This window comes from Quercus suber, unplaced genomic scaffold (genome assembly GCF_002906115.3).
Source record: "Quercus suber isolate HL8 unplaced genomic scaffold, Cork oak 2.0 scaffold_39, whole genome shotgun sequence".
NCBI lineage: Eukaryota > Viridiplantae > Streptophyta > Magnoliopsida > Fagales > Fagaceae > Quercus > Quercus suber.
The window spans coordinates 1887645-1901453 of record NW_027069504.1 but is presented as its reverse complement, the minus strand read 5'-3'; the positions used below and the strand labels follow the sequence as shown (position 1 = coordinate 1901453).

At 40.3% G+C, this 13809-nt stretch overlaps 1 protein-coding gene across 1 annotated transcript in view; it reads right to left on the bottom strand.

The window, feature by feature from the left end:
* LOC112014229 (nucleoside hydrolase 3-like) overlaps positions 1-6028 on the bottom strand; it is a 25512-nt gene extending 19484 nt beyond the window's left edge. Inside the window, 1 exon segment of the mRNA XM_065771114.1 lies at positions 5707-6028. Within this exon segment, the coding sequence (XP_065627186.1) occupies positions 5707-5904 (198 nt within the window). The 5' untranslated portion in view covers positions 5905-6028.
* Between the last annotated feature and the right edge of the window lie 7781 nt (positions 6029-13809).

Genomic DNA, 13809 nt, shown 5'->3' with positions numbered 1-13809 from the left:
AAAAAAAAAAAAAAAAAAAAAAAAAAGCCAATGAATTGCTTGTAGATTGTTGTTGATTTTTCTGTGTACGTAGGTTGCTGTGCTTGACAAATTTATTTGAATTTGCACAAAGAGGAAAAAAAGAAGAAGAAAGAGTTCCAACAATTTTTGTATTTGGTTGTGACTATAGAAATTTATCCAAAAAGTAATTTTTGCTGTTTGACTTGCACGAAAAATAATATATGTTGGTGTGGAATGGTGATGACAACAATAATGCGGTTGTATTTATCAACTATGGAGGTTGATGATGCCGAAAAATCATTAATAAGCCACACAGTTCTCACATGCTCCTGACAAGAACCTATACAACACAAAAGCTGAAGACCTTAAGAGGAGTACCAGTATGGTACTAGCCAAATACCCTCTAATAGTCAAGTTAGAGAATTCTCTTGTTCACAACTCTAGAGTACCAGAGCTGGGGTGAATTATGCGTACTTTGGTTTGTAAGGGTATGGGGGCTTTTATAGTAGCAGAGAGTTGACCTCTTTTCGTTGTGCTAAAAGTCTTTTCCTTATACAAATCCTCATGAGCGTATATTGCAGAATCCTTTCCTTGTAGGAGACTAACACTAAGCGTGGGATACAAGACATTTCCTTATATACTTATGCGTGGTGATCAAGACAAACCACGTTAGGGTTGTCAGCATCGCCTACTCCTTTCAGTTTTATTAGCATCGCCTACCCATCTTCAGCTTACTACCTTCAGCTTCCTGTCTTCAGCTTACTCTTCAGCTTACTGTCTTCAGCTTATTGCCTTCAGCTTACTGTCTTTAGCTTACTGTCTTCAGCTTACTTTCTTCAGCTTACTGCCTTTAGCTTATTGCCTTCAGCTTTTCATTCCGTCCGGGTGTAGATGCCATTAGGTCGTAAGATGAAGTCATCAGCTTAACGGCTTCATCTTGTGTGAAGTCGTCAGCTTAGAAACTGACGGATTCATCTTGCATGATGTCTTTAGTATGCATAATAGAGCTGACGGGTCTTTGGAGATCAACAACTTCTTTTATTTTTCCAATTAAAAATTCCCCTTATCAGTTGCCCCCCACTCCATAACCTCGTCAGCTTTAGCTGACGGGTTATGGAGTTAACATCGTCAGAAAGGTCACTTATGTGTGACGCCTCGAGCCGCCTTTATTAAATGCTTGAGCATGTGGCGTGAATTGATTAGTTCCATTTCTAGACAAGCCTCTACAGTCAACACTCGTGGGCGACACTATTTTTGAGGAAGGTGATGATCTTACCAAGTCTGTGGCAGACCTAAAAGATGATAGCGTCATCCTTGCCCAGCCTGTTGTGAACCAGCCCGTCGTCCCTTTGACTCCGTCGGCAAACCCTCATGCTGAAGACCTTTCCACTCCAGGCGTCCAGGCCCTTCTTCCAAATGGTGATGAAAAGCCTCAAGACCCCCTGGCTTCATGAATTTAAGATTTTTTTTTCTTTCTTTATTGTAAACATAAGCTAATTTCAGACAATATTTGACACCCACTTGTTTTTGGGCTTTTGCTTGTAAAAACATCACTTTATTTGTAGTATTTTACGCTCGTTACTTTTTATTTGGCATGTGTGTCTATCCTTGGTATTTGTATGTATGTTAGGATACGTTCGTACTTGGTAATTTAAGGCGAATCCATCCACTTAAGTTGTCTTTTACACACATCTTCTTTAATAGTTTCAAACCATCTTCTTTGAACGCGTCCTTTTTGTGGACTGGTGGATTTGTTTACGAATCCGTCCATTTGTGGATAATGGCGTCAGCTTGCTTTTACTTGATGGACTCGTCCACTTGCGGAACAAGTCATACATTCGTTCACTTTGTGGATAAGTTCATTCATTTTTGAGGGGTCATCCACTTTGTGGACATAGGCTCGTCTACTTCTTAGACTTGGTAATATGCTCATCCACTTTGTGAACTTAGGCTGATTTGCTTTGTAGACTTTGGCCAAGTTTGTGGATTTATATTAAACTCGTCTACTTTGTAGACTTAGCAATAGGCCCATCCACTTTGTGGACTTACGCTCATCTACTTTGTAGACTTGGTAATAAATTCGTCCACTTTATTAGCAGTAGACTCAATGATAAACTCATCCACGTTGTGGACTTAATAATTTTTCATTCTGTTAGGGTGAGGTCGTCCACTTTGGACTCATCAATGTCGTCTACTTTGTAGATTTAATAGGGTCGTCCACTTTGTGGACTTAATAAGGTCGTCCAACTTGTGGACTTAATAACACATGGTTGTCCACTTTGTGTCCATTTTGTGGACTTCATAATTTTTTCATCCTCTTTGGATGAAATTTTCCATCTTGTGGACTTAATATTAGGGTCGTCTACTTTGTAGACTTAGATTCCTCTACTTTGTGGACTTGTTGAGGTGACTAAATGTTGATACCTCGTCACCTTGTGAGTCATCCACTTGGTGTCATAGACTAATTGAGGTGACTAAATTTTGGTACCTCGTCACCTTTTTGGTCATCTACTTGTAGGCGACTTAGTATGGTGATCATCCACCCATAGTACCTCGTCACCTTTTTGGTCGTCTACTTGTAGGCGACTTAGTATGGTGATCATCCACCCATAGTCGACTTCAGTCATGCGTCTACCCGTAGGTGATTTAACGTAGTGACTGTTCAACCGTAGGCGACTTTGGCCACGAGTCTACCCGTAGGTTGCTTAGCGTAGTGACCATCCACCCGTAGGCGACTTTGGCCATGCGTCTACCTGTAGATGACTTAACGTAGTGACTGTTCACCCGTAGGCAACTTTGGCCATGTCTAAATAAACTCCTCTTATTATAATAAACCATGCATTCATAGAAAAAATAGTTCTTAAAAAGAAAAAAAAGACCTGCCATTTGGGCTTTAAAAGAGTTATTGTAGCAAAAACTAAAATAGAAAAATTGAAGAGTATAGCTAAAATTCACTAAGGTAAACTAGAAAAAAGGGGGTGCTACTCTTTATGCCATCCTTTTTACTGGTAGTACTTCCGTAGGTGCTTGATGTTCCACAGGTGGTGTAGTTTCTGTCTGTCTAGCATCTACAATTCTTGCCATCTTCTGCCCTCTGTCCTGTCGCGTATCCTCCTGCCTTTCTCTCTTCTCTAGAGTCAAAAGCGCATCTTCAGCATTCACATACTTGGTTGCCTTGTAAAGTACGTCCAACATAATCTTTGGGTCGTTCTTGTATAGTGAAAATAGGAACTTACCCTTCTGCAGCCCATTTATGAAAGCAGCTACAAGTATCTTGTCGTCAACTTCATCGATTAAAAGCGCCTCTTTGTTAAAGCGTGCTATGTAAGACCTTAGTGTCTCATCTTCCCGCTGCTTGATGCTTATCAAGCATGCTATAGACTTCTTATACCTATGTCTCCCAATGAAGTGCGAAGCAAACTGGGCGCTTAACTCCTTGAAAGTACTGATGGAGTTAGGCGTCAGCCTGCTAAACCATATCCTTGCAGGACCCTTCAGCGTAGTGGAAAAAGCTCTGCACATGATCTCGTCGGGTACCCCCTGAAGGTGCATGAGGGTCTTGAAGGACTCCAAATGATCTAAAGGGTCTTTGTTTCTGTCGTAGTTTTCCACTTGCAGCATACAGAATTTTGGTGGAAGGGGGAAGGAGTTGACGAAGGTGGTGAAAGGCAAATCGGTTCAGTGGACCAAATCATCGAGGTCACTAGACACCCTTCTTTTGAAGGCATTCATCATAAGTTCCATCATTTTCTTCATCATCTGCATCTTTACGACCATGTAAGGGGGTGCTGTATCTAAGTTGAAAGGACGGCTGGTATTATGTCGTTCTTGTCGACTTGGGGCGTTGCTGCCTTCAGTCCCTCCTGGTTCCTTCTTTCAGCGCTGGTTCCTTCTTGATCATCTCTTTGGTTATTCGGTGTTGCATTCTTCTGGCACAGCTGTTCTTCCAGGTCGTGGTTTTGTTTGGTGAGGCGTTCCACAGTAGCGATGAGACTTTGAATTTGTCTCTCGAGGGCGGTCATGGGTGGTTCCTCTTCTTGAATGTCGTTAGTGGTTGCCATCGAGCAAGTGAGCACCATGCAACTCTTTTGTTTAGGAAACTATAGTATGGTTTGCGAATCGCAACAAAACGTTTCCCACAGACAGCGCCAACTGATGATGCCGAAAAATCGTCAGTAAGCCACACGGTCCTCACGTGCTCCTGACAAGAACCTGCACAACACAAAAGCTGAAGATTTTAAGAGGAGTACCGGTGTGGTACCGGCCAAATACCCTCCAACGGTCAAGTTAGAGAATTCTCTTGTTCACAACTCTAGAGTACCAGAGCTAGGGTGAATTATGTGTACCTTGGTTTGTGAGGGTATTGGAGCTTTATTGTAGTAGAGAGTTGACCTCTCTTCCTTGTGTTAGAAGTCTTTTCCTTATAGGAATCCTCATGAGCGTATATTGCGGAATCCTTTCCTTGTAGGAGACTAACACTAAGCGTGAGATACAAAACATTTCCTTATATACTCATGCGTGGTGATCAAGACAAACCACATTAGGGTCGTCAACATTGCCTACTCCCTTCAGCTTTATTAGCGTCGACTACCCATCTTCATTGCCTAAGGTCAACCCATTGACTATGCGGTAAGTTTCGTGGACTCCCTAACATTGTCACTTACTAATGGATCCCAACGGAGGTTTGCTTACCCTCTTCAGCTTGTTCTCATTAGCTTTCTCTTATGCTTATTGTCTTCAGTTTATTATCTTCAGCTTATTCTTCAGCTTACTGCCTTCAGCTTACTGTTTTTAGCTTACTCTTCAGCTTATTGCCTTTAGCTTACTGCCTTCAGCTTACTGTCTTCAATTTACTGCCTTCAGCTTACTGTCTTCAGCTTATTCTTCAGCTTACTGCCTTTAGTTTACTGTCTTCAGTTTACTTTCTTTAACTTACTGCCTTCAGCTTATTGCCTTCAGCTTTTCATTCTGTCCAGGTGTAGATGCCATCAGGTTGTAAGATGAAGTCGTCAGCTTAACGGCTTCATCGTGTGTGAAGTCGTCAGCTTAGAGATTGACAGCTCATCTTGCGTGATGTCTTGAGTATGCATAATAGAGTTGACGGGTCTTTGGAGATCAACAACTTCTTTTATTTTTCCAATTAAAAATTCCCCTTATCAGAGGTAGTGCAGTAGCATTGGTAGTACTGGTGAAAATGGTGGTGATGACAGTAGAGGCAATGGTGGTGGTAGCAGCAAAGGCGATAATGGTGGCAGTGTCTCATAGGTGGTGTAATGGTGATGGGTGGGTGCAATAATTATGCTGATTCTAGTAGGGCAAATAAATTTAAGAGCGTGAGGAAGTAAATAACAGACAATGTATTTTTGCTTTTTTTTAAAAGTAGAAAACATTTTGAGGAACGTTTTTAAAAAAAAAAATTTTGATCACACCAAATATAGAAAAAATATCGAAAGCATATATTTTTTTTTTTGAAAACAAATATCGCCTAAACAAACATGCAAAAGTTTAATTTAACGTTCAAATCATATATATAGTTGATTCTCAAAAAAAAAATAAAAAAATAAATAATCATATATATAATTTTGCATGTAACGCTAGCTGACATGCAAAACTCGGTAAGTAATGAAAGAAAGTAACACCAATCGAAAATGGGAATACTTAGCTGCATGTGTTATACATTCAAAAGATTCATATATATGAACTTACTTCCACCTTAAACTCTGATCTGTTTTGCTTCAAGAGGTACAACAGAGCTAAGAAATCATCAGTATCAACATCTGTATCCAAAAGAATTCGATGTGGGATTGGGAGGCACTCCACGTTGTACAAATTATAAGCTGCAACAACTCCTATAATTAATAATACTACAACCCAGAAATTCCCATGCACCACCATTAATCTCATGATTTCAAATTAAAGCCCAGAATTCTCTTCCCTGCAAAAAAAGAAATCGAGAAAATGCTCCTCGTTCCTGAAGCATAAACCAAAGAATAACAAAACACACAAAAAATAATGTGAATAACAGAGTGTGAAGATATTTGTACAAGAAGGACTTTGTTTGTTGTGTGTGGCTTGACTTTGTCTTATACAACAATTGATTGGGCTTTAAGCCATAGCCGACCTATGCCATTATAAATGAAGTTAGTGTGCGACTGTGCGGCAATAGTTTAATATAATGAGAAAGAAAGGCAGCCGCATATTAGTACTTGCAAATTAATATAACCATGGTTTTTAAACCCGGACTGGACCGTACGATCCGACCGGGAAAACTTTGAACCACTCAGAATTACAGTCCGTTTAACATCAAAAACCGTTCCATGTAGCAAAAAACAGGAACCCGTATGAACCGCAGTCCAACCGCCCGGTTTTGTGAACCGTGAGCGGTTCTAGCGGTTCAAATCATAGCTATTTTTATTTATAAAAAAAAAAAAAAAAAAAAAAAAAAAAAAAAAAAACCCAAAGAAAATCACAACAACAAATCACCATGATCGGAACCCAGAGAACAAATCAACAATGCCCAGAGAATAACAACAAATCAACAAATCACAATGCATCAACAAACCCAGCCTCGCCATCGTCATCGTCGGAACAACAAATCAACAAATCACTACAACCCAGAGAACAAACCCAGCCTCGCCATCGTCGGAACCCATCAACAATGCATCGGAACCCACCTCGCCATCGTCGGAACCCATCAACAATGCATCGGAACCCACCTCGCCATCGGAACCCATCAACAATCCATGCCAATCTCCGTGGAACGGATCTCCATCGGAACGGAACCCACCTCGCCAAACCGATCTCCATCGGAACGGAACGGAACCCATCGGAACGGATCCAGCGTGAGCTCCGATCCGGCTGGTGATTCGGCGAGAGAGAGAGGGGATGAGAAAGAAAGAAGGAAGAGAGAGAAAAGAAAGAGATAAAATGAGGGAGAGAGAAATTTGCCGGTAAAGTTATTAAAAAAATTTTTTTTTTTATACCATCTTGCTACAATACCATCTTACATTTGAGATGGTACTGTAGCAAAATCTCAAATTTTTTTTAGCATTTGGGATAAAGCCTTCCCATTGCTGATGGATTTTGGGGTTTAAATGCCAAATGCTCTTAACATTTGGCATTTAGAAACCCAAATGCGGATGCTCTAAAATCGGACTAGGTCCATAGTTTTTCCTTTCTTAACGGATGTCCATGTTAAAAATAAAAAAAAATAAAAAATAAAAAATCCAATGACTTGCTTGTAGATTGTTGTTGATTTTTCTGTGTACGTAGGTTGCTGTGCTTGACAAATTTATTTGAATTTGCACAAAGAGGAAAAAAAGAAGAAGAAAGAGTTCCAACAATTTTTGTATTTGGTTGTGACTATAGAAATTTATCCAAAAAGGAATTTTTGCTGTTTGACTTGCACGAAAAATAATATATGTTGGTGTGGAATGGTGATGACAACAATAATGCGGTTGTATTTATCAACTATGGAGGTTGATGATGCCGAAAAATCATTAATAAGCCACACAGTTCTCACGTGCTCCTGACAAGAACCTATACAACACAAAAGCTGAAGACCTTAAGAGGAGTACCAGTATGGTACTGGCCAAATACCCTCTGACAGTCAAGTTAGAGAATTCTCTTATTCACAACTCTAGAGTACCAGAGCTGGGGTGAATTATGCGTACCTTGGTTTGTGAGGGTATTGGAGCTTTTATAGTAGCAGAGAGTTGACCTCTCTTCGTTGTGCTAAAAGTCTTTTCCTTATAGAAATCCTCATGAGCGTATATTGCGGAATCCTTTCCTTGTAGGAGACTAACACTAAGCGTGGGATACAAGACATTTCCTTATATACTTATGCGTGGTGATCAAGACAAACCACGTTAGGGTCGTCAGCATCTCCTACTCCCTTCAGCTTTATTAGCATCACCTACCCATCTTCAGCTTACTACCTTCAGCTTATTGTCTTCAGCTTACTCTTCAGCTTACTGTCTTTAGCTTACTTTCTTCAGCTTACTGCCTTCAGCTTATTGCCTTCAGCTTATTGCCTTCAGCTTTTCATTCCGTCCGGGTGTAGATGCCATTAGGTCGTAAGATGAAGTCGTCAGCTTAACGGCTTCATCTTGTGTGAAGTCATCAGCTTAGAAACTGACGGATTCATCTTGCGTGATGTCTTTAGTATGCATAATAGAGCTGACGGGTCTTTAGAGATCAACAACTTCTTTTATTTTTCCAATTAAAAATTCCCCTTATCAATTGCCCCCCACTCCATAACCTCGTCAGCTTTAGCTGACGGGTTATGGAGTTAACATCGTCAGAAAGGTCACTTATGTGTGACGCCTCGAGCCGCCTTTATTAAATGCTTGAGCATGTGGCGTGAACTGATTAGTTCCATTTCTAGACGAGCCTCTACAGTCAACACTCGTGGGCGACACTATTTTTGAGGAAGGTGATGATCTTACCAAGTCTGTGGCAGACCTAAAAGATGATAGCGTCATCCTTGCCCAGCCTGTTGTGGACCAGCCCGTCGTCCCTTTGACTCCGTCGGCAAACCCTCATGCTGAAGACCTTAAATGCTGAAGACCTTTCCACTCCAGGTGTCCAAGCCCTTCTTCCAAATGGTGATGAAAAGCCTCAAGACCCCCTGGCTTCATGAATTTAATATTTTTTTCTTTCTTTATTGTAAACGTAAGCTAATTTCAGACAATATTTGACACCCACTTGTTTTTGGGCTTTTGCTTGTAAAAACATCACTTTATTTGTAGTATTTTACGCCCATTACTTTTTATTTGGCATGTGTGTCTATCCTTGGCATTTGTATGTATGTTAGGATACGTTCGTACTTGGTAATTTAAGGTGAATCCATCCACTTAAGTTGTCTTTTTCACACATCTTCTTTAATAGTTTCAAACCATCTTCTTCTTTGAACGCGTCCTTTTTGTGGACTGGTGGATTTGTTTACGAATCCGTTCATTTGTGGATAATGGCGTCAGCTTGCTTTTACTTGATGGACTCGTCCACTTGCGGAACAAGTCATACATTCGTTCACTTTGTGGATAAGTTCATTCATTTTTGAGGGGTCATCCACTTTGTGGACTTAGGCTCGTCTACTTCTTAGACTTGGTAATATGCCCGTCCACTTTGTGAACTTAGGTTAATTTGCTTTGTAGACTTTGGCCAAGTTTGTGGATTTTTATTAAACTCGTCTACTTTGTAGACTTAGCAATAGGCCCGTCCACTTTGTGGACTTACGCTCATCTACTTTGTAGACTTGGTAATAAATTCGTCCATTTTATTAGCAGTAGACTTAATGATAAACTCATCCACTTTGTGGACTTAATAATTTTTCATTCTGTTAGGGTGAGGTCATCCACTTTGGACTCATCAATGTCGTCTACTTTGTAGATTTAATAGGGTCGTCCACTTTATGGACTTAATAAGGTCGTCCAGCTTGTGGACTTAATAACACATGGTTGTCCACTTTGTGTCCATTTTGTGGACTTCATAATTTTTTCATCCTCTTTGGATGAAATTTTCCATCTTGTGGACTTAATATTAGGGTCGTCTACTTTGTAGACATGGATTCCTCTACTTTGTAGACTTGTTGAGGTGACTAAATGTTAATACCTCGTTACCTTGTGAGTCATCCACTTGGTGTCATAGACTAATTGAGGTGACTAAATTTTGGTACCTCGTCACCTTTTTTGTCGTCTACTTGTAGGCGACTTAGTATGGTGATCATTCATCCATAGTCGACTTCAGTCATGCGTCTACCCGTAGGTGATTTAACGTAGTGACTGTTCAACCGTAGGCGACTTTGGCCACGCGTCTACCCGTAGGTTGCTTAGTGTAGTGACCATCCACTCGTAGGCGACTTTGGCCATGCGTCTACCTGTAGATGACTTAACGTAGTGACTGTTCACCCGTAGGCGACTTTGGCCATGTCTAAATAAACTCCTCTTATTATAATAAACCATGCATTCATAGAAAAAGTAGTTCTTAAAAAGAAAACAAAGACCTGCCCTTTGGGCTTTAAAAGAGTTATTGTAGCAAAAACTAAAATAGAAAAACTGAAGAGTATAGCTAAAATTCACTAAGGTAAACTAGAAAAAAGGGGGTGCTACTCTTTATGCCATCCTTTTTACTAGTAGTACTTCCGTAGGTGCTTGATGTTCCACGGGTGGTGTAGCTTTTGTCTGTCTAGCGTCTACAGTTCTTGCCATCTTCTGCCCCCTGTCCTGTCGCGTATCCTCCTGTCTTTCTCTCTTCTCTCGAGTCAAAAGCGCATCTTCAGCATTCACATACTTGGTTGCCCTGTAAAGTACGTCCAACATAATCTTTGGGTCGTTATTGTATAGTGAAAATAGGAACTTACCCTTCTGCAGCCTATTTATGAAAGCAGCTACAAGTATCTTGTCGTCAACTTCATCGATTAAAAGCGCCTCTTTGTTAAAACGTGCTATGTAAGACCTTAGTGTCTCATCTTTCGCAGCTTGATGCTTATCAAGCATGCTGTAAACTTCTTATACCTATGTCTCCCAATGAAGTGCGAAGCAAACTGGGCGCTAAACTCCTTGAAAGTACTGATGGAGTTAGGCGTTAGCCTGCTAAACCATATCCTTGCAGGACCCTTCAGCGTAGTGGGGAAAGCTCTGCACATGATCTCGTCGGGTACCCCCTGAAGGTGCATCAGGGTCTTGAAGGACTCCAAATGATCTAAAGGGTCTTTGTTTCTGTCGTAGTTTTCCACTTGCGGCATACAGAATTTTGGTGGAAGGGGGAAGAAGTTGACGAAGGTGGTGAAAGGCGAATCGGTTCAGTGGACCAAATCGTCGAGGTTGCTAGACACCCGTCCTTTGAAGGCATTCATCATAAGTTCCATCATTTCCTTCATCATCTGCATCTCTGCGACTATGTAAGGGGGTGCTGTATCTAAGTTGAAGGGACGGCTGGTATCATGTTGTTCTTGTCGACCTAGGGCGTTGCTGCCTTCAAGTCCCTCCTGGTTCCTTCTTTCAGCGCTGGTTCCTTCTTGATCATCTCTTTGGTTATTCGGTGTTGCATTCTTCTGGCGCAGTTGTTCTTCCAGGTCGTGGTTTTGTTTGGTGAGGCATTCCACAGCAGCGATGAGACTTTGAACTTGTCTCTCGAGGGCGGTTATGGGTGGTTCCTCTTCTTGAATGTCGTTAGTGGTTGCCATCGAGCAAGTGAGCACCATGCAACTCTTTTGTTTAGGAAACTATAGTATGGCTTGCGGATTGCAACAAAACGTTTCCCACAGACGGCGCCAACTGATGATGCCGAAAAATCGTCAGTAAGCCACACGGTCCTCACGTGCTCCTGACAAGAACCTGCACAACACAAAAGCTGAAGATTTTAAGAGGAGTACCGGTGTGGTACCGGCCAAACACCCTCCGACGGTCAAGTTAGAGAATTCTCTTGTTCACAACTCTAGAGTACCAGAGCTAGGGTGAATTATGTGTACCTTGGTTTGTGAGGGTATTGGAGTTTTATTGTAGTAGAGAGTTGACCTCTCTTCCTTGTGCTAGAAGTCTTTTCCTTATAGGAATCCTCATGAGCGTATATTGTAGAATCCTTTCCTTGTAGGAGACTAACACTAAGCGTGGGATACAAGACATTTCCTTATATACTCATGTGTGGTGATCAAGACAAACCACATTAGGGCAATCAACATTGCCTACTCCCTTCAGCTTTATTAGCATCGGCTACCCATCTTCATTGCCTAAGGTCAACCTGTTGGCTATGCGGTAAGTTTCGTGGACTCCCTAACATTGTCACTTACTAATGGATCCGTTTGCTTACCCTCTTCAGCTTGTTCTCATCAGCTTTCTCTTATGCTTATTGTCTTCAGTTTATTATCTTCAGCTTATTCTTCAGCTTACTGCCTTCAGCTTATTGTCTTTAGCTTACTCTTCAGCTTATTGTCTTTAGCTTACTCTTCAGCTTATTGCCTTTAGCTTACTGCCTTCAGCTTACTGTCTTCAATTTACTGCCTTCAGCTTACTGTCTTCAGCTTATTCAGCTTATTGCCTTTAGTTTACTGTCTTCAGCTTACTTTCTTTAACTTACTGCCTTCAGCTTATTGCCTTCAACTTTTCATTCTGTCCAGGTGTAGATGCTATCAGGTTGTAAGATGAAGTCGTCAGCTTAACGGCTTCATTGTGTGTGAAGTCGTCAGCTTAGAGATTGACAGCTTCGTCTTGCGTCATGTCTTCAGTATGCATAATAGAGTTGACGGGTCTTTGGAGATCAACAACTTCTTTTATTTTTCCAATTAAAAATTCCCCTTATCAGAGGTAGTGCAGTAGCATTGGTAGTATTGGTGAAAATGGTGGTGATGACAGTAGAGGCAATGGTGGTGGTAGCAGCAAAGGCGATAATGGTGGCAGTGTCTCATAGGTGGTGTAATGGTGATGGGTGGGTGCAATAATTGTGCTAATTCTAGTAGGGCAAATAAATTTAAGAGCGTGAGGAAGTAAATAACAGACAATGTATTTTTGCTTTTTTTTTAAAAGTAGAAATCATTTTGAGGAACGTTTTAAAAAAAAAAAAAATCTTGATCACACCAAATATAGAAAAAATATCAAAAGCATTTTTTTTTTTTGAAAACAAATATCGCCTAAACAAACATGCAAAAGTTTAATTTAACGTTCAAATCATATATATAGTTGATTCTCAAAAAAAAAATAAAAAAATAAATAATCATATATATAATTTTGCATGTAACGCTAGCTGACATGCAAAACTCGGTAAGTAATGAAAGAAAGTAACACCAATCGAAAATGGGAATACTTAGCTGCATGTGTTATACATTCAAAAGATTCATATATATGAACTTACTTCCACCTTAAACTCTGATCTGTTTTGCTTCAAGAGGTACAACAGAGCTAAGAAATCATCAGTATCAACATCTGTATCCAAAAGAATTCGATGTGGGATTGGGAGGCACTCCACGTTGTACAAATTATAAGCTGCAACAACTCCTATAATTAATAATACTACAACCCAGAAATTCCCATGCACCACCATTAATCTCATGATTTCAAATTAAAGCCCAGAATTCTCTTCCCTGCAAAAAAAGAAATCGAGAAAATGCTCCTCGTTCCTGAAGCATAAACCAAAGAATAACAAAACACACAAAAAATAATGTGAATAACAGAGTGTGAAGATATTTGTACAAGAAGGACTTTGTTTGTTGTGTGTGGCTTGACTTTGTCTTATACAACTATTGATTGGGCTTTAAGCCATAGCCGACCTATGCCATTATATATGAAGTTAGTGTGCGGCAATAGTTTATTATAATGAGAAAGAGAGACAGCCGCATATTAGTACTTGCAAATTAATATAACCATGGTTTTTAAATGCAGACCGAACCGTACGATCCAACCGAGAAAACCTCGAACCGCTCAGAATTACGGTCCGTTTAACATCAAAAACTGCTCCATGCAGCAAAAAACAGGAACCCATACGAACCGCTGTCCAACCGCCCGGTTTTGTGAACCGTGAGCGGTTCTAGCGGTTCAAATCACAGCTATTTTTATTATAAAAAAAAAAAAACATTACAGACTCAAAGCACCAAATCACCATTGTTGAAGCTTCAACCATAACATTCTGTCAAACATTGAACTCGCATCAATGTTCTAGATATTTTGAGGCGAAAATTTCTTTTCGGCAATGAGAACTTCTGCGAAATTTTTTTTAAAAAAAAAAAAAAAAAAGAAAAGAAGAAGAAAGGAGCAGCCACTGCATGGTAACAATGTAATGCTTTGCAAGAGTTTTTGACAAAAAAAAAAAAAAAAAAAA